This window comes from Cervus canadensis, chromosome 2 (assembly GCF_019320065.1).
Source record: "Cervus canadensis isolate Bull #8, Minnesota chromosome 2, ASM1932006v1, whole genome shotgun sequence".
In the NCBI taxonomy this organism is placed as follows: Eukaryota; Metazoa; Chordata; class Mammalia; order Artiodactyla; family Cervidae; genus Cervus; species Cervus canadensis.
In genome coordinates, this window is record NC_057387.1 from 47,468,077 (window position 1) to 47,488,121 (window position 20,045).

At 45.8% G+C, this 20,045-nt stretch overlaps 2 protein-coding genes across 3 annotated transcripts in view; both read left to right on the forward strand.

Moving 5' to 3' along the window:
• Nucleotides 1-20,045, forward strand: part of BCAR3 (BCAR3 adaptor protein, NSP family member) — a 218,909-nt gene that overhangs the window by 53,507 nt on the left and 145,357 nt on the right. The window contains exon 1 of one of the 2 annotated variants that reach the window (XM_043460604.1): nucleotides 16,700-16,717. The exons of the other annotated variant lie outside the window; for it this stretch is intronic. The gene's annotated coding sequence lies outside the window, so the exon portion shown is untranslated. Of the gene's footprint in view, nucleotides 1-16,699; nucleotides 16,718-20,045 lie in introns of those variants that run through there. 2 annotated transcript variants of the gene reach the window in all.
• LOC122436674 (3-hydroxyisobutyrate dehydrogenase, mitochondrial-like) lies at nucleotides 5,321-6,735 on the forward strand. The gene has a single exon (XM_043460607.1). The coding sequence runs from the start codon at nucleotides 5,321-5,323 to the stop codon at nucleotides 6,329-6,331; it is 1,011 nt and encodes a 336-aa protein (XP_043316542.1). The 3' UTR covers nucleotides 6,332-6,735.

Below are 20,045 nucleotides of genomic sequence, written 5' to 3' on the forward strand. Positions count from 1 at the left end.
AACATACATTTTCTGAGAGTGCCAGTCTGTTTCCAAGGTCTCTGGGCCACCAGGCAGTGGATCGCTATGGAAAGTTCAATGTCATTAAAGGGAGAATCACAATACAAGGCCATGTGTGCTCCTATGGAGGAATGCTTGCTGTGTGCAGTCAAGGAGGACTTCCCAGGGGAGGGGACATTCAGGTTACATCTGAAAGGGTGCTAAGATTCTTCTGAGTGGACAAAGTGAAGGTGGATTTTCTTACAACATGGGCAGTCTATTGCTGTATTCTACCAGACTCAAGAGATTCCTGAGGATTCTGAGCTATCGGTCCTGGGCGCTGGTCTGCAGGATTTAAGTAACCATCCGCTTCCCCCTCATGGCTGGCTCTCACTGTGCTGACTTCAGAGGGCCTTCCCTACCCTTCCTTCCTGCCCCACCTAAATGCCTCTGAAATGTTTCCTGCCCGAGGCATCCTTCAGCTTCTAAGGCATCCAGAGATGTCAGTCCGGCCATTTGCGGTGGCTGCTATCTGCACACTGCTACCAGGGGTCCCATGGTCTCAGCCAGCAGTGCCCAGGGAGCTGGCTCAGGCTCTTTGCAGCTGCCCAGCACCCTGATGCACCCCCAGTACCCAGAGTGGGCGTGTGGTAAGGCAGATTGCACCTTGAGAGCGCAGGGAACGCCCCAGAGCACTGGGGGTTCCAGCGGGCTTCCTCCTCCTCTTCTCCTCCTAAGCAAGGAGGAGGTAACAGGGAAGATCAGGGACCAAGCTCCCAGGCCTGGTGTGTATGGTATGCGTGGGAGTGTGTTCCATTTGCGCCTCAGAAAGTCCTCATCTTTTCTACCTTTTGTTGTTGTTTGACTGAAGTGATTCTGAGTTCCTTTCACTGGAAAAGAACAAAGGCAGGTAGGAGTCACATTCCTCACCAGTGGAGCGGCAGAAGCGGGGAGCAGCCTGACAGCATCAGTCCTGCCTGGTTCTCCACCAGGCCCCGTGGCTGGGGAGTGGACTGGCCGTGCGAAGGCAGCGCTATCCAGGGAAGGCGGGGATGGTGGAAAGGGGCTCATTATGACTAACAGAGACACTCCTCTTACCCCGTCACTCAGAAATTCCAAGGGTTTTAGGAGCTCTGTGCCAGGAACTGGGGACAATTACCAAATACATGTTTGCTCTTGTGTCACAATATCACAGGAGATCTTTTCCCAGGGGACAAGGGTACATGGGTCAAGAAGGAATGTGGCTTTTATACATAAACTATCACATCACAGCACCTGGCACTTTGGAGGCCTGCAATACCATTAATAGCTGTTATCATTATTACATATTCAGGGAATGAGTAAGTGATTTGAAGAGTGGAGTATGCAGCAGAGGACACTGGTGGATGATGGAGAAGAGGTAGTGAGGTAGGCAGTCTGTAAGGAGCTCCCAGTGATCTCACCTCCTGGTATTCACATCCTTGGGTAGCCCTTGCCTAGAGTGTTTCACAGTTGATCTCTGCTAACCAGTAGAATACAGCCGTGGAGTGAGCAAAGTTCTGGAGGGGCCCACATGGTAAAGAATGGAGACCTCTGGCCAACAGTCAGCCAGGAACTATTAGAATTTTGTCATCAGCCGTATGAGTAAGCTTGGAAGCAGACCCTCTTCACGTGACTGAATTTGGGGTGGTTTGTTATACAGCAGAAGCTAATCAATAAAGCGTTGAAGGGAACTGTCCAAAGCTGCAGGTAAGCTCTGAAGTAAGCAAAAGGGCACTGACAGTAGCCTGGCCTTGTTCATATAGTGGCAGCACAGTTTTAAGAGTAAAAAAGTAGACACTATAAGGTCTCCTGAGGTCCAGGCCAAGACCTTCCATAACCTTGCAACCTCTGCATTCTATCCCCTAAAAGACAAGTCCAGATAAACGGGGTGAAGAAATAGATTCCATCTCTTGATAGAAAGAACTGTGCAGTACTGTGGCCACATTTGTGTTCTCTCCAGCCCATCTGCAGTCTCCTAGTTCAGGCACCTGCGTCTCTCTGCCTGAATGCATTCTTTGGTCCAGAGAACAGGTTCAGCTTTTGTATGAAGCAGACCAGAAGTGCTGCGGAGTTAGTCCCCTCAGGCCAGCCAATGAGAAAGGCAGCTGATGAACAAATCCCCCAGCTTCCAAGCTCTTGATCAGATAATGTGTCTACACAGTCTTTTGGAGGAACCTGGGGAAATTGAACCAAGCTTCCCCACAGTGATCGCCAGCTCATAAGGCACCCTTGTTGGTGTTTCTCCCTTCCCCGTCTCTCGCATCCCCACTGCCTTACTCTGCTGTGTGGATCACCTTCTTTCAGGGATCTTGTACAGCTTGTCCCCAAATCCTATCTATGGGTCTGTTTCTAGGGAAATCTGCAAAGAAGTTGATCACCCCGATTTCATTGGTCAGGCTAATGAGTTGGAATTTACGCTGTAATTGATTGGGTTTCTGGGTGTTTAAGCTGGAGAAATGTGTATTCTAGAAACAAAATTAGTGGCAGTGAAGGAACTAATACCCTGTCCACTGACTTCCAGGCCAGTGCTTTTAAGTCAACTCTACACTGTTTTAGGCTTTGGATGTAGGATTACGCAGATCTTTTTTCCAAAAAAAGTTCATTGATTTTTGAATAGATAATAAATACACGTGAATATAGAAAATAGAAAAGCACGTAAGGTCAGATCTATTTTTATAAGCACTTTCACTGTAAAAGAGCAGCTAAATAGCCATTGTTTCCAGAATGTTTTAAGCCACAGTACAGCTTGATTCCTTGGGCAGTTGCTCCTGGCCTGCCTCTTGCCCTTCCCACCCCTGCAGCTTGACTAAGGCTCTTGCGGCATTCACTCTCTGCAGGCCTCTCTGCTGGAGGTGAAATACTTGACCTCCAGCTAGAAAAAAGTTTTGACACTCTTGGCCCTGGGAAACTTGGTGGTGTTGGCATATGTCATCTTTGCTCCCTGTCGCTACAAATAATTGCAAGTTGACTGAAGGCTACTCAAATGCATTAAGGTTTGTGCCTTGTTCTGACACAAATCTAAAACATGCAGAGTGAAGGCCAAGCCTGAAGCTTTTATCTGTCAGCTGGGGAGAGGAAGAGATAATGATGCCTAACCCCTCAGGTCTTTCCATTTCTCCTGGAGAGGTGCTGTCTGCTCTCAAATGAATTGCCCTGGATCAACCAGAGCATCTGCATTTATTTAAATCAAATCCATAAATAGTTTTCAGGTGTCTGCTATGGGCCAGCCCTGAGGTGTTCAGGTAATTGTGAGCCACCAGCTCAGTCACTCAAGGAGGCAGACTGGTGAGGTGGCAAGTCTGGCAGCTTTTGGAACCAGGTAGGTCTACTGCGAATTCCATCTCTCCCACTGGCCAGCTGAGAGATGTTGGGCAACTTAGTCTATTTCCCCAGGTCATTCGCTTCCTTAACTTTAAAATGGCCCCACTTTTTGCACAGGGGTAGGTGAAAATCCCAAAGACAGTGTGTTGTTTCCCTCTTTTTTTTTTTTTTTTTTTTTGAGGAACTTACAAACTAGCCAGAGAAAGAAGATACACAAGTGGAAAGTAAACATCTCTAAGAGATCAACAGTTCAAAATAAGAAAAAACAAAGAGAAGAAGGTAAAAAAAAAAAAAGAAAATAAGAAAAAAGAAAAGATACAGAGAGGAGTGCTGAATTACCAAGGTATTAGTCTGCTAGGGCTACGATATCAAAGTACCTCAGACTGTGTGGCTTAAACAGCAGAAATATATTTTCCTCACAGTTCTGGAGGCTGAAAGTTCAAGATCAAGATGTCAGCAGGGTGGACTTCTCCTGAGGTCTGTCTCCTTGGTTTATAGGTGGCCAGCTTCTCTCTGTGTCTTCATATGAAAAAACACCAGCTATATTAGAGAGGCATTCAGCCATATGACTTATTTTACCTTAATTACTTAAAGACCCTATCTCCAAATGCAGTCACATTCTGAGGTGTTGGAGGTTAGGATTTCAACATATAAATTTTGAGGTGACCCCATTCTGCCCATAACAGGCAACAGTATTTGTTTAGAAGTTGAGCAAGGGAGCATAGCAGAGGGAGAACAAGAAGGCATTCCTGGTTTGTAATTTCATTCAGTCTTAACTCAATATGGAATTGTAATGCCAGGCACATAATTGTTGTTTTGCTCAGTTATTTCTTTTGCAGTCCCATGGACTGTAGCTCACCAGGCTCCTCTGTCCCATGGGATTTCCCAGGTAAGAATACTGGAGTGGGTTGCCATTTCCTCCCTCAGGGAATCTTCCAGACCCAGGGATTTAACTTGCATCTCCTGCATTGCAGGGTAAACTCACTGGATTTTTACCCTCTGTTGCAGGGTAAAGTGGATTCTTTACTACTAAGCCACCAGGGAAGCCCCTGGCGCATAGTAGTGCAATAAACATTTGTTGAACAAGTGTTCAAATAAATGAATCAGTACCCATACAGGTTTTGTTACTGGACTTTATGAGAGACATCCAGAGAAGAGTATATATAGATGACAAACAGGCAGAATGGGTGACTTTCATATTCAAAAAAAGGTTCTTTGAAGAATACATTTTGATCTGTAAAGGCACAAGTTAAAAATGAGTGTGACAGAAGTTTATGAAACTATGAAAGTCAAGGATGAAAGTATTATAATCTTTAAATCTTCACCAAATATTGTGTTGCTATGGGCAGATAGAGGACAACCTTTGAACTCGGTGAAGTTTTAGAACGTATGCCCAGAAAGTGAGAGAGTGGATTAAAAAGGAAAGAAAGACGATCCTGTTGCTCTTAGACAATTTCTTATTCTTTGAGACACTAGAGACTGAAAACGTAACTAAGGAAAGGAGGGATTCAGTGAGTTCATGGCAGGCTGATCTCAGTGCAAGTTACTTCAGATTCCTTTGGGATTTTTGACTCCCATGCTAGAGACAGACTGCTGGCTGTGTAGATCATGGATCTAGCCAAATGCCATATTTCTATGGTTAACCAGCACCCACTATGCTCCAGGTGGTGTTCTAGGGAGTGAGGACACTGTAGTCAATATGATCATGTGCTAGCTCTCAAGGACCCTCACTCCAGAGAGAAGTGTGAAGAGATAAACTGCAGTTTACTGAGGTAACTTCTCTAATAACAGTACAATTTAAGTGCTTTATAACCTCAAAATTCTTGTGACAATAACTAAATGGACAGTCTGCATTAAAGAAACTTGGCAATATTTGATCAATAAATGAACAGATAAAAAAATACCTGGTAGAGCCCGCCCGCCATACCACGCACCCTGGCAGTCAGTGGGTGGGCCGGGAGCCTCGGAGGTCACCGTGGGGAGGCGGGGCGGGGGCAGCATGGCAGCCTCCTTACGGCTCTGTGGAGCCGCCTCCGGCCTCCGGTATTGGAGCCGCTGGCAGCCTCCCGCGGTGGCCAACCTTACAGCAGTGTGTTCTAGGTCAACGGCTTCTAAGACTCCATTTGGATTCATTGGAGTCGGCAACATGGGGAATCCAATGGCAAAAAATCTCATGAAACATGGCTATCCACTTATTATTTATGATGTGTTCCCTGATGCTTGCAAAGAGTTTATAGATGCAGGTGAACAGGTAGTGTCTTCCCCAGCAGATGTAGCTGAAAAAGCTGACAGAATTATTACCATGTTGCCCACCAGCATCAGTGCTATAGAAGCTTATTCTGGAGCAAATGGAATTCTAAAAAAAGTGAAGAAAGGCTCACTATTAATAGATTCCAGTACTATTGATCCTATGGTTTCCAAAGAACTGGCCAAAGAAGTTGAAAAAATGGGAGCAGTTTTCATGGATGCCCCTGTTTCTGGTGGTGTGGGAGCCGCTCAGTCGGGGAACCTCACATTTATGGTAGGAGGAGTCGAAGAAGAATTTGCTGCTGCCCAAGAGTTGCTGGGGTGCATGGGCTCCAATGTGGTGTATTGTGGCGCTGTTGGGACAGGGCAGGCTGCGAAGATCTGCAACAACTTGCTGTTAGCTATTAGTATGATTGGAACTGCTAAAGCTATGAATCCGGGAATCAGGTTAGGGCTTGACCCAAAATTCTTGGCTAAAATCCTAAATATGAGCTCAGGACGATGTTGGTCAAGTGACACTTATAATCCTGTACCTGGGGTGATGGATGGAGTTCCCTCGGCTAATAACTATCAGGGCAGATTCGGAACAACACTCATGGCAAAGGATCTGGAATTAGCACAAGACTCTGCTACCAGCACCAAGAGCCCAATCCTTCTGGGCAGTCAAGCCCATCAGATCTACAGGCTGATGTGCGCGAAAGGCTACTCAAAAAAAGACTTCTCATCCGTGTTCCAGTTTCTACGAGAGGAGGAGACGTTCTGAGTTTGCCCTTTGACTGTGGACACTTTTGGAAACCAGACTCTCTTGGAGCCCCTTATAGCTCACTCCACAAGTAAATGGGCTTAATCAGAGGTCACCTGTCTGCTTTTGATTGTCTGGGTCACAGTAAACCCTGGGATTTTTCACCCATTTTTAACTGCTTATTCTTTTTATCTATTTAGCAAACACATATTACCTGAATTTTTTTTTTCCTTTTCTGCAAGCCACTGATGGTCTCTGCTAGCTAGCCAACTGACCTTTTTCAAAAGTTTAATTCCTGAGCATCTTCAGCTGAAACGTTGCCTGCTTCAATCAGAATATTATTTACTCCACTTTTCACTTTCACACTTTCACAAATAAGACCAGTTTTTTTCAACAGGATAAAACCTATCCTCAAGAAAGGAAAAGAAATTGGTATGAGGAAACAAGTTAGGGAAAGGAGAAGTATAGTGAATTACTATGTGTCCCTGTGTCCCTCAGGAAGTTTGTCCTGTTAACCCAGTGGTGGTGGTCTTGCATTCTGAGGTTATGGTTTATTTTCCAAGAGTTGATAAAGCAAGATAACACCTTGCTGCATGTTATGTAAATTGGACCCTGTTATAGTATCTTGGTGTGTCCCTCTTGTAACAACTCCCAGTACTCAGCAGACTTTTTTTTTAAATATATTTTTGCTTCCTTGTACTTTCTTACTACATATTTTTTTACTTCAGAAGAATGACTTCTTTAGAAGTGTTTCAGAGCCAATGATATGTGCTTTAGATAATTATTACATTATCCTAAATATAACCATATTATTTTGAATTCAAATAAATTTCTATGCTGATAAAAAAAAAAATACCTGGTAAAAGATACTAAGAGCATGGACTAAACACCATATCCTTTGGGTTACTAGCAAGAAACCTAACCTATTTACTTCTAAAATTAAAAAGTTGAATCTATAAAAGTTATTTTTCTTTCTCATTTTTTAAACTCTGCCTTCCCTACCTGCACTTTAGAACTTGCTATGAACTCAGACAATATTTGTGGGTGGTAGATGAAAAGTTGGGTGAATAAATGGGTTAAAGAATGACTGTTTTGCTTCCAGAACTGAGCAGATTTTTCTAATAGAAATTGGTTCATCTTTAAAGTCTCACTATAGTGTTAGTCTGGAGAAGGCAATGGCAACCCACTCCAGTCCTCTTGCCTGGAAAATCCCATGGATGGAGGAGCTTGGTAGGCTGCAGTCCATGGGGTCGCTAGGAGTCAGACACGACTGAACGACTTCACTTTCCCTTTTCACTTTCATGCACTGGAGAAGGAAATGGCAACCCACTCCAGTGTTCTTGCCTGGAGAATCCCAGGGACGGCGGAGCCCGGTGGGCTGCCGTCTGTGGGGTCGCAGAGAGTCGGACACGACTGAAGCGACTTGGCGGCAGCAGCAGAGTGTTAGTCGCTCAGCCGTGTCCGACTCTTTGTGACTCCATGAACTGTAGCCCACCAGGCTTCTCTGCCCGTGAAATTCTCCAGGCAATAATACTGGAGCGGGTTGCCATGCCCTTCTAAACCATTTTGGAAGTCTCTTTGGGTAGAAGTCCTGGAAGCTGTCTTGATTTAAAAAAAAAAAAAATAGCACTTCAGTTTCTGTGTGCAGATTTTAAAATCTGCATTCAATTATATAGATTGGGAGGCTCTATAGAATTGCAAACAGCATGCCAAAAATTATGTTGACTGAATGTTGAGTTCCCTAGCACACACTGAAGGACACTTCACGGCAGTGATTGCTCACTGTTTCTCTACACTGGGATGAGTTCATTTCAGTCTGAGTGTTGCAGAGGAAGTCTGTCTCGCTGAAGAGCCTCAAAATAGTTCCTAGGCCCAAACATTCTTGCTGACCTGAACCAGGAATCTGGACATCATTAAATGAGTTTTCCTTATGTGAATTTAGTCTTAGCTCAATATCCAAGAGAAAATAGTCCTGTGGCTTCATCAGAAGTCCTCTCTCCCCATCCTTTCCCCACCCTGACTCCTCGTCCTCCCTTCCCCAAGATGAGACCCTAGAGTTGGCGGATACAGTCATTAGCCACCTGTGACTATTTTAAGTTAACTTGATTACAATTAAATAAAATTCAAAATGCAATTTCTCAGTTATACTAGGTACATATCAAAAATTCTGAAAAGCCACGTGTCTAGAGGTTACTATAATAGACAATGTGGAGAACATCTTCATCACTGTAGAAAGTTCTGTCGAACTGCACTTCCCTAGGGAAAAGGAGAATGAAGAGTTGAGGAGGAAAGTGGTAAATTTTTGTGTGTGGCTATTTCCTTTTTTTAAAAAATTAATTTATTATTGGTGGTGTTGTTTGTGCTGGTTCTTCATTGCTGTGAGCAGGCTTTTTCTAGCTGTGGAGAGCAGGGGCCACTCTCTAGTTGCAGTGTGTGGATTTCTCATTGCAGTGGCTTCTCTTGTTGCAAAGCATAGGCTCTAGACTGGGGGCTCAGTAGTTATGGCATTGACAGGCTTGCTTCACAGTATGTGGAATCTTCCCGGACCAGGGATTGAAACTGTGTACCCTGAATTGGTAGGCAAATTCTTATCCACTGTACCACCAGGGAAATCCAGGAAGGTGGTAATTTTTCACAAAACACCAATAACACACAGACCAGCCACATAGGAGAAGAAACATTCTAGCAGGACACTGCCACAGGACGCACAACTAGGCAACAAGAAGATAGAGGGTCTAAGGTTGGGGAAGAGGGTAAAGGCTTTGGGATCAGAACTCAGGTTTCATCCTGGTTCTACCACCCACCACATGAGTGGTGGAGCAAGTTATGTGAACTGTCTGGGCCTCAGTCTCTTCATCAGGGAAATAGTAGTAATAGTTCTTATGCCATAGGGTTGGTGTAAAAAATCCTGAGGCAGTTAGAAAAAGTACATAGCATATGGCCTGACAGATGGAAAAAGCTCAAAAAAAAGATAGGTTGGGGGTTAGAGGAGGCATAGGGGGAATGAAGGAGATGTAAAGAAGAAAAGGGAAGGATGTAGAGATAAGGCAGCCAACCTGGAAAGCAGAATTGTCTAGAAGATTACAAAGTAGACCTAAGCAGCACATGGCTGGAGGGCAAACGAGAAGGCAGCTGAGCCTCCAGACACCTGAGAGGCACAGAGGAAGATCCCCTGGGTCTCAGAATTAGAGAGCTGAGCCAGGCAGTGGCAAAACTCACCTCCAACTGGTGGTCTTCCTGCCCATCTGTAGCAGCAGGAATTGCACTACTACTTGGAGTTTAACTGTACTCATGTTGATGCCACTAATTATGTGCAAGAGATGCAGAGATGTAGCTTTCCTGGGACAGGGTGGGTGAGCCAGGGCTGGGACTGGCATGGCCAGATGTCAAGGTGATGCAGGGCATTAGGGTAAAGGGAAGGGGATGACATTTATTCAGTGCCTGCCGCCATGTTCAACACTTGTGTATCCAATTGCACTTGAACCCTATGGCAATTCTGAAATGTTGTTATTTAGTGGCTAAGTCATGTCTGACTCTTTTGTGACCCCTGTAACCCTCCAGTCTCCTCTGTCCATGGGATTCTCACACTGGAGTGGGTTGGCATTTCCTTCTCCAGGGGATCTTCCTGACCCAGGGATTGCACTGGTGTTTCCTGCTTGGCAGGCAGATTCTTTACCACTGAGCCACCCAGGGAAGCCCCCAGTTCTGAGATAGGCACCCCCATTTTGTGGAAAAAGAAAATGGGGCTCAGTTGGGTAAAGGAAAACTTGCCTGGGGTCACACAGTGGGTGCTAGTTCTGGTGTACCATGGAAAAGTGTTTACAAAAATGGCGGCGTTCTCCACTTCCCATCATCCAAGCCCCTTTACAGTGTGACTTTTTGTCTCTTCCCTTAAGAGGTTGTGTCTATTTCTCCATCTCTGGATCTACCCTGGACTTGTGACTTTCCTTGACCAATATAAAGTGGTGGGAGTGACACTGTACCTTTTCCAAATCTTTCAAGAGGCCTTGTGTTCTTGAAACCCTAGAGCTACCATGGAAACACACCCACCTAGCCTGCTGAATAATAAGAAACACAGGCCCATTCACTTTCATTGTCCCAGCCAATGACCTGTCACCTGCCTTCACTAGAAGGGAGGCTATTTCAGGTCCATCAAGCCCAGCTAACCCAACTAATAGCTGATGCCAGATGCATGAACAAGCCCAGCTAGATCAGCAGAGCCTGGTCCAGGTCAGCAGAACTCTGATGAGCCATAGACACTTTAGAAATAATAAATGAACACTTTTAAAAGCCACTAAGTTTTCAGTTGGTTTGTTCTATAGCAAAGGCTGGTTGATACATGAGCAAAATAGATACATGTTCTCAAAAAGCTTATGGTCCAATGGACTGTAAACTTTAATCACAAAACCCTACAAATACATATCAAGGGACAGGAAGTGATCATTTAGCTAGCCTCCCACGAAGATCCCCAGTGACTCCCATGTCCTGGTTTTCAGACCATATGTGGTCTCCTCCTGTACTGTGCCAGGGTTGGTCTGCTCAACCAATAGGATATAGCAGAAAACATGATCTGTCCCTTCTAAGATTAGGCTACAAAAGACTACAGCTACTGTTCTGGGCCCCTTCTCTCTTTCTGATCATTAATTTTTGGGAAAAGCAGACTTTCACATGCTAAGGACACTCAGGCAGCCCATGGAGAGGCCATGCAGCAAGGAACTCAGGTCACCAACAGCCCGAGAGGCACTAAGGTCTCCCAAGTGCAAAGTAAAAAAGCTGGGGAGGGACCCTCCAGCTCCAGAGACTGGGCCCCAGGCTCACCCCGTAGATGGAACCTCTTGAGAGATCCTTGACCTGGAACCATCTAGCTAAGCTGCTCTCAGACTCCTGAAACATAGAAACTGTGAGATAAAAGGCGTCTGCTGTTTTAAGCTGGTAGGTTTGTGGGTAATTTGTTACGCAGCCACAGATAACTAACAAAAGGAGTTAACTAGACAAAGCAAGAGGAAGAGGTGGAATGTTCCAAGCAGAGGGAATAGCGAGACTGAAGGTCCTAAGATAGGAGGGTATCTAGCAAATTTGAGAAACTGAAGGAAGACCAATGTGCTAGGAGTTCAAACAGCAAACGTGACACTATATGAGACTGAAAGATCAGTGGCGACCAGAGCTGTCAGGGGTGGCCTTGGGCATCTTACTAAGAAGTTTTCTTCAGGAGCAACAAGAAACTGGATGGTTAGGGGACCAACCCTGGGGACCCAGGAAGTCAAGGTTCTAAGACAAATGAGATAAAGAGAATAGCAACACAGCTGTGAGGAGTCCTGTCCTCATTTGCCCTTAATTATGAATTGTAACCATGAGAGTTAGGGAAAACCCTTGAGAAGCCAAGTTAGCCATCCTTGACAGGGACTGCACCTCATCTCCTTGTGATGCTCATCCAGGTACCCTGGGGGTCAGTGATGTGGTGGGGCTGATGGTGGGCAGCAGAGGAGGATGGGAGAAAAGAAAGAGTGTGAAAAAGAAAAGGGGCAGAAAGGAGGAGGAGCCAGCGAGGAAACGGGAAATGGCTGAAGAGAGGGAAGGGCAGTGTCCAGAGACAGGCAAGGATGGAGAAGAAAAGAGGGAGGAGACACCACAGAGAAGCCTCGTGTTAAAGGGTTAGTCGCTCAGTCGTGTCCGACTCTGCAACCCCATAGACTGTAGCCCACCAGGCTCCTCTGTTCATGGGATTCTCCAGGCAAGAATACTGGAGTGGGTAGCCATTCCCTTCTCTAGGGGATCTCCCTGATCCACGGATTAAACCCAGGTCTCTCACATTTTGGGCAGATTCTTTACCATCTGAGCCACCGGAGAAGCCTAGGGAGTCTGCAAAACGGTCGCATAAAGAGAGTTAGAAGCATAAAGGGGGAGCAGGAGGCTCTTAGAGACACGTAGGTATTCAGAAACCTAAAAAAAACAGGCATGAGACTGTGTGTGTTAAGGATTCAAGGAGTGGAATGGCCACTTCAGTGGAAGATAAGCAGATGGACAGTAGAGGGAGGTGAGTGGAATCAGGGGCAGCAGCTAACGCCGAGCTGGAACACAGTCAGGGTTCAGGGATCTGAGCTCATGGCCATCACTCAGGGCTACACCTTGGGGACTTGCTCTCAGCTGTAGCAGCCATCCATTAGGGAAGAGTGATGATTTACAGCCGAGGGGTGGGGGCAGGGCTTGGTGGGCTCTTCAGATTCTGCAATCAGCCCTGCCAAGATAAGGTCCCTCCAAATGAGTGACTTGGGGTTTTAGTTCTCCCCACGCAGAAATCCCCTTCAAAGGGCAACGGAAGAGGCGACAAAAACCAGAGCCTTGAGGAGAAAGCTGCTCCCGGCACAGCATGGCTGTGCCTGCCTGGCTTCCCAGACGGTCCCTGCAGTAGGCGCAATGACACACGAGGAAAGGGGCCATCTCTTGGCCAGCCTCTCTTGGTTTTCAACCTCTAGCTCTTCTACACCCTGTCCCACCAGCAGTGGATCTGTACTGTTTTGAAAATAGTGACTCTCCTGGAATCTTATTTCATGCCCTTGTGGATTTGGTCAAGCCAGTCTAACCTTTTTTTTCATCAGTGAAAAGAAATCTAAAGATACACGTGTTCCCCAAAACAGCTTTGAAGAAGGAAAGCAAAGAAAACACAGCACTGAGCAGATCTATTTATTTTGTGACTTAATTCTGAAAAGGTCATGTCTTTTTTCTCATTTTAAAAAGTATGTATTTGAGATAGAGATGTGAAAGAATTATATGCTGTTTAATCAAAGAAATAAATTCTACCAAGATAATGGTATAGGAGCAAAACTCCAGTCCTTACAGAGAAGGGTTACGTTAACCAGGTAAAGGATTTTTTTCCACCAATCTAAAATTGTAAACGATACATAGAATTTTTTAAAAAATACAACTGCTTTTTCATCGAAGTTGCCTTCTTCTCCCTCTTTTCATCTCTAGTCCAGGAGGTTCTCCCCTCCCTCTTCCTTGCTGTTCTGGGGGGAGGGTTGCCCGCTGAGCCCGCACCACGGCCAGCCCTCATCCAACACCAGGGGTTGGAGACATCCGTGTACAGGGTCCCCACAGAGGGAGTGGGCTCTGGGCTCTGGGCGCCTCTGCAAACACCTGCGCAGACACAGCCCCGCTCCACTGAAGCGCAAGGGACCCGTTATAAGACAAAGCGTGTGTCACTGCACTGGTGCTGGCTCAAAACCACTTTCCGGTTAGGCAGATTCATTAGCCTCTGTTTCCCTTGAGTGTGCTTTGAACAGACCACAGACTGGGAGGATCAGAAAGAAGGGGAAAGAGAGGCGGCTGTAAATCAGCATGGCCTCTCCAGCTCTCCGGGTCAGAAAGCAGGTCCTGCTGAAAGGACAAGGGAAACAGCCTCATCTTGGGGAAGGCCTGGTGTTACCTCATGTGCCTCCCAGTCGGGGGCCCTCAGGAAGCCTGTGACAGCCCTCATCCCTTCCTTCTCCCTGGCTTTGAACCAGCTGCTCTTGGAAGGAAAAAGCTCTGACTTCATGCGGGCTCCCCAGCCTCCCTTTTCTTTAAACACAAGGAGGACTTTTTCTCAGGTGATTGTGTCTCTCCTCCTAGTGATTCTTTTCCTTTCCTTCTTCAAATATGCAATCAGTTCTCCTGACCCCTGTTTTAATAAGCTTAAAAGCTGATCCCCCACAACCATCAACAGAGAACATCTATTTGGGTGTTATAATCACTGCCAGCTCTCACTGAAAAACAGAACAGCCTGCCAACCTCTCCTGCCTGTGCTCTGGGCACAGCCCTGGGAGGAGCCAGTACAGACCCGGGACCCCATGCTTTCTTGGAAAGAAGTAATTCCAGCTAGTTCAGGTGTTTAAGGGATTACTGCAATGATCTTTCTCGTGTGGATTTCAACATGGTCTGTGAATAAAGCAAGTTACACAAGGGACTTTATGGTGGTGACATTGCAAAGATAGAAGGGGGAACTGAAACAAGTTTCTTTTTTAAAAAAGATAAACTTTTTATTTTGTATTAGGGTATAGTCAATTAACAGGCTTCCCAGATGGCTAGTGGTAAAGAACCCACCTGCCAATGCAGGAGATGTAAGAGACCCAAGTTTGATCCCTGAGTCAGGAAGATTTCCTGGAGGAGGGCATGGCAATGCACTCCAGTATTCTTGCCTGGAGAATCCCATAAACAGAGGAGCCTGGAGGGTAACAGTCCACAGGGTTACAGAGAGTCAGACACAACTGAAGTGACTGAGCATGCACACATAGTTGATTAAAATGTCAGGTGAATAGCAAAGGGACTCAGCCATACATACACATGTGTCCATTCTCTCCTAAATGCCCCTTCCATCCAGGCATAACACTGAGCAGAGTTCCATGTGCCGTAGTGTAAGTCCTTGTTGCTTATCCATTTTAAATATAGCAGTGGGTACATGTCCATATCCCTCCCCTTGCCTCATCCTTCCTCCTGGCAACCATAAGTTCATTCTCTAAGTCTGTGTGAGTTTTGAAACAGGTTTCTGTCTGTCAGAAGTTTCATTTAGCCAGCATGATTTCAGAAACTAGCATTTTGCTTTTTTCACAGTTCTTGACATCTCCTGAGAGTAATCAGATGCTAGGTAGAAAATTTACGAGCTAGAAATATGAAAATGAAAGAGATCATGACAGCTTGCCCAGGACCCACTGTTGGCTGGATTCGGGCAAGGGATGTGTGAAACTGCGAGTGTTCCTGGGAGGACTGTGTACAGCCAGGTCTTGGAAGTGACGATAAGATGGTCTTTGGGTTCATCCTACTGCCTGTTCTTTGACACACGGAGGGTTCATTTTCACATTAGTCCCATCCATCAGAGCCCAAATCCAGCTTGTCTGGGGATTTTCATTGTTTTGAAAGCCCCTAGAGCAGGGTGAGAAGTGGCTTGGGGACAGAGCTGAGAAGGCGGCTCATTGCCGAAGGTCACGGTTCAGGGAGTAGTTCTTATTCTTTTCTCCTTGCAAGTTCTACACAAGTGAGCAGTAAAAAGAGATGCTTATCTGCTTCCTTTATTTTAGCAGGCCCCGAAGTTGAAGTTCCGTTTCCTTCTTGAAACCTCTGACTCAATGGCTGGAGGAATGCTCCCCCACCCCACCCTATCCTGTCTACTCATGCAATTCTCCCTTCTCGCACCACCTTGCAAAGCATGCTCAATTCACTGTGTCTACATACTGCAATTTCCTTCTTTGTTTATGTTATTTATATGTGTTGGTCACCTGTTGTGTAGGTAAGATTTAAATCTGGCTGTGTTGGTACGGTCAGTGTTTATTATTATTATTCTAGAAGGAAAATAGTATTTATAGCCATGTATAAGTGTAAGATGTTATTATTTTTTCCTTTTTGATGGTAACACTTTGCTAATCATTAAAGCATGTGGTAGTGGTCACGTGTCAGCCTCAGCTTTGAGTGATCTGGGCTTGGGAACTGTTAGAATCACTATTAGTACCATGATCATCATTTTAAAGCATGATCACTTATTCTGGATTATGTACATCTACTATGTTTGAAAAAGTGTTGTTGTAACTACTGAATAATTTTTATTGTTTTCTAATTATTTTTATTACTAAAATAACACACAGAACACTCATATTTTAAGATAGAAAAACACCCTTTTAGTATATGTATGTTCACTATATTTTTCACCATATATAGATTTATTTTCTTCTCAAAAATAATGGTATACTGTGGTTTTTTTTAGTGTCTGTCATTTCACGTGGTAATAGATCATGAATATAGTTCCATATCACAGTTCTTTTATAATAGAGATTTAGAATACTGTGTGGTATTCCATTATATTGACTTTGTATAACCAATCCCCTGTTATTGAAATTTACTTTTTAAACACCTATTTAAGTACTTACTACTTGTCAGTCACAGCCTATCTCCGTTTTACAGATGAAGAACCTGAGATTAAGTAATTTGTCCCCAAGTAAGTGATGGAGCCAGTTTCAAACTCGGTTTAGCTCCTAATCACATTTTACTGGCCTCCCTCTACTACTACTGAAAGGTCAAGACCTTCTTTACCTGGCAGAAAGGCTCAATCTACATAAAGTGGTTCTGGCACAAAAAAAAAAAAAGGAACTGCTGTCTTGTGGGTCACTGTTACTTAGAATGATATCATCAGCTGTTGAGACCACATGCAAAGAGGCATTGGGGTGGCATGAGCCGTGTGAGCCCCGCAGCCCGGAGAGGCGACCTCAGGAGAGACCGCAGACCTGGGTCCAACCAGCTTGCTACCTGCGTCAGTCACCCTCCGGCAGAACACAGAAAGCGGCCTGGCCTCGCCTGCGCCACGCGAACTTCCTCACACCAGACTGAGAAGGCTGTAGGAGCAGCTCCTAACCAAACCCAGCCAGGGAGAAGGGCACAGGCAAGGTAGGAAGGGGCCCAATGGCTGCCACTCTGCCCCCGGAGCACCAGCAGCAATGAGCCAGCAGGACTGCGGCCTGGGCTACACGGAGGTATCAATCCAGCCTAGGAAGCGGCCTCTGGGGCAGCACCTGGAGCTTAGGAGAATCTCCTACCTCACCCACAGAGGCTCCGGGGCAGTTGTTTCCTGGGTGCTTCTGGATCGTTACTCGTCATCACCTTGAGACCGGGCTTTGGGCTTTGGCCACCTTTTTCCCTACCCTCTAATCATCTGATGTCATAGCCAGCAAGGATAGTTGTTCTGTTTTACTTCTTTAATTCTACTTGTTTCATTCTACAACAGCACTATGAGATAGAACAATAGTTAGCAACAATTATCCTCATTTTAGGGATGAAGAAAGGGAGCTGCTGAGAGCTTAGCTAGCCTGACACAGGAGAAAGGGTCTTAGATATGGAGAATCACAGGGCTGTGACCTAGACCTAAACCTGTGCCCCAAAGGGGCCACCACACCCTGGGCCTCAGGAGGCAACTGTGGCTGGAAGGGAAATACAAGTTGACCCCTCTTGCTCCCCTTAATCCCATCCCTTCTGAGAAGAGAAAGAGGAAGCAATAGGGGGGTTTCCCTGATAGTCCAGTGGTTAAGACTTCACCTTCCAATGCAGGGGGTGTGGGTTCTATCCCTGGTTGAGGAACTAAGATCCACATGCCACGGGGGCCAAAAAATCAAAAGGTAAAACAGAAGCAATATTGTAACAAATACAGTAAAGACTTCATAAGGTCATCTGTCACACACGAACCCCACACCTTGGGTTCCCACCCAAGGCATGATTCCACCTTCTTCTCCTATCTGTAGCAGCAACCCTGGTGGAGCCAGGACCAACTTCCCTGTTTAGGAAGATGGTTGGCTTAATTGACAACAATCTAAAGAATATGGGAAAGAATCTTTAACTGGAATTAGGGAAGACTGGCAAAAACTGGTTTTCCTACTGCTAAATGATTATTGGGGTGTGTCTAATGTGTTCTGAGTTTTTTTAAATGAAGCATTATGCCCAAGTCCTTGAAGATAAATGCCCCCCCCCCCACCAAAAAAAGTGCAGTGTTCACTAGGCTTTAAAAGATAGAAAGAATTGCTGCCATCCTAGTTGGAAACACAGTGATGGTATCTCTGGATTAATGCAGTAAACCCCTCTGCAGTCTATTCTCTTTGCTATGAGCAGACCAAGCGCTCAAAAAAGCAATAAATCAGGTCACTGTCCTGCCTAAGAACTTGCGATGACTTCCCATGACCCCCAAGTAGGGTCCCAACCCCTCACAGGGAGTTCCTAACCAGCCCAAGTCTCTGTGGAGAGGCTGAGCGCCCCACGGCCATGCTGCCCAATGCAAATCCCAGGCCCAGCCCCTCAGAAGTTGTGTGACTTTTGCTAACGTGTCTACTCCTCTGTGTCTGTGTTATCATCTGTGAAAGGAGGAATAGAGCTGACCTCATGGATGCCTGGCACACACTCAATGGCCACTAGCTGTTTGTATTATTACCTTTGACCTCACCATTCTCCCTTCTCCCCACCTTCCAGCCCATTATACTCCATCCCACCCACCTCCTTTCTGTTCCTTGAATTTGCCAAACTCACGCCAACATTTGGACCTTTGCCTGGAACTCTCTGCCCACTTCTCCACCCCCACCCAGGTCTGTCGGCTATTAGTTCTCATTTGGGGGTTTCAACTCAAGGTACCTCCTCAGAGAGGGCTTCCCTGACCACTCGGGCAAAATCAGCTCAGTCACTCAAGTTTATTGCTGTCCTGTGGACATTCCTGCAATGATGGAAATGTTCTTTATCTGTACCACTAGCTGCTATCCTCATATGGCTCTCCAGGACTTGAAATGTGGCTAGTGTGAACTGGAGAACTGAATATTTAATTTTATTTCATTTTAATCAGTTCGGACTTAAATGTAAATAACCGCATGTAATTAATGGCTGCCATGCTGGACAATATAGTGCTGGCCTTACCTAACTTCATGATCTGAGCACTCATTGCTCCCTGAAATTACCTTGCTGGCCCCTTGTCTGACGTTTATGGTCTGATTCCCCAACTAGAGCATGCACTCAGTGAAAGTGGGGGTCTTTCCTGCCTTGTTCCCTGCTATGTCACTGCATGCCAAGGAAAAGTGTCTGGTTCCTTGTTGGGGCTCATGAAGTTTTGTTAATGAATGAATGAATGAATGCACATATAAAAGTACTTTGTAAACCATAATACATTATATAAATGTAGTATGTGTTATCTTTATATGTACATACAATAGGAAAGTGTGTGTAGGTGTTCACCTTTTTAAAAAGTCCCCAGCATGGGCACTGATATACACACATGCAACACTGACCTTTAAAAAATGAATAATTTTAAAAAGTAGTTTTCTTATTTTATGGATATATTCTTTATCTCTCCAAGTAAGATCCCTCACCACAAGATAGCATGTGTAACCTCCCCCGCCTCTAGTAAGTAGAGGATGGCTTGACCTGATCAAAATTCCACTTCTTCATCACGTCTAAGCTGCTATGGCAGGCACACCTATGAGTTCTTCAGTCTGGCGCCGGCCTCGGCGGCCCACCCTGGACCACAGAGAGCAGAATGCTTCTGGGGGTCCTGGGCCTGTTTGCTTCGCAGAGACCACGGCTCTGGAATTGATGGCAATCAGCCCTAAAGCCTCTGAAGTGCATGGGTAGCTAGCTGCCACTGTGACTCTAATGAAAAGGTGAAGATTCCCAAGGGGACTGCAGTATTCTTGAAATGAGAAACAAGTTGGAAGCAGACCCTCTCCTTCCTGTGGGAGGAGCTAAAGCAGAAGTGCTGAAATATGATGCCCAGGGCTCCTGGTGGGGCTGGAACCAGCCCAGTTCCATGCCACTGGCTGGTGTGAGGTTTCCAGAGAGGGCCCAGGCTGTGATCTGACCTCTGTCTTGAAGTATCATGGCCCATGGCTGCCTCCAAGGGAACACTAGGGCTGAAGCTGCAGAGTCAGATCATGGACAGGACACATCATTGCTCCATCAGGCAGGATCTGGGCCTAAGCCTAGAGACTCCATGGGCTTCTGGAGGGCCTGGTGGCCACAGGGGCTACTTTCATTGCTCAAAACCAGGTGCTGTGTCCGAGAACCAGGTCAGCTGGCTGTAAGAAGCTGGCCATGCCCCTCCCCTGACCTCAGGCCTGAGCTAAGTTGACAGCACAGACAGGAGACCGTTAAACTGCAGTTGTTTTTCAAGACTTTTTCTGGCACATGTGCTTGGGTTTCTTGCAACATTCTCCCTCCCTACGTGAAATCTGTCCCATCCCTCAACCTT

Coding starts and splice junctions, on each gene's coding strand:
- LOC122436674 (XM_043460607.1), top strand. CDS start 5,321: ATGGCAGCCTCCTTACGGCTCTGTGGAGCCGCCTCCGGCCTCCGGTAT.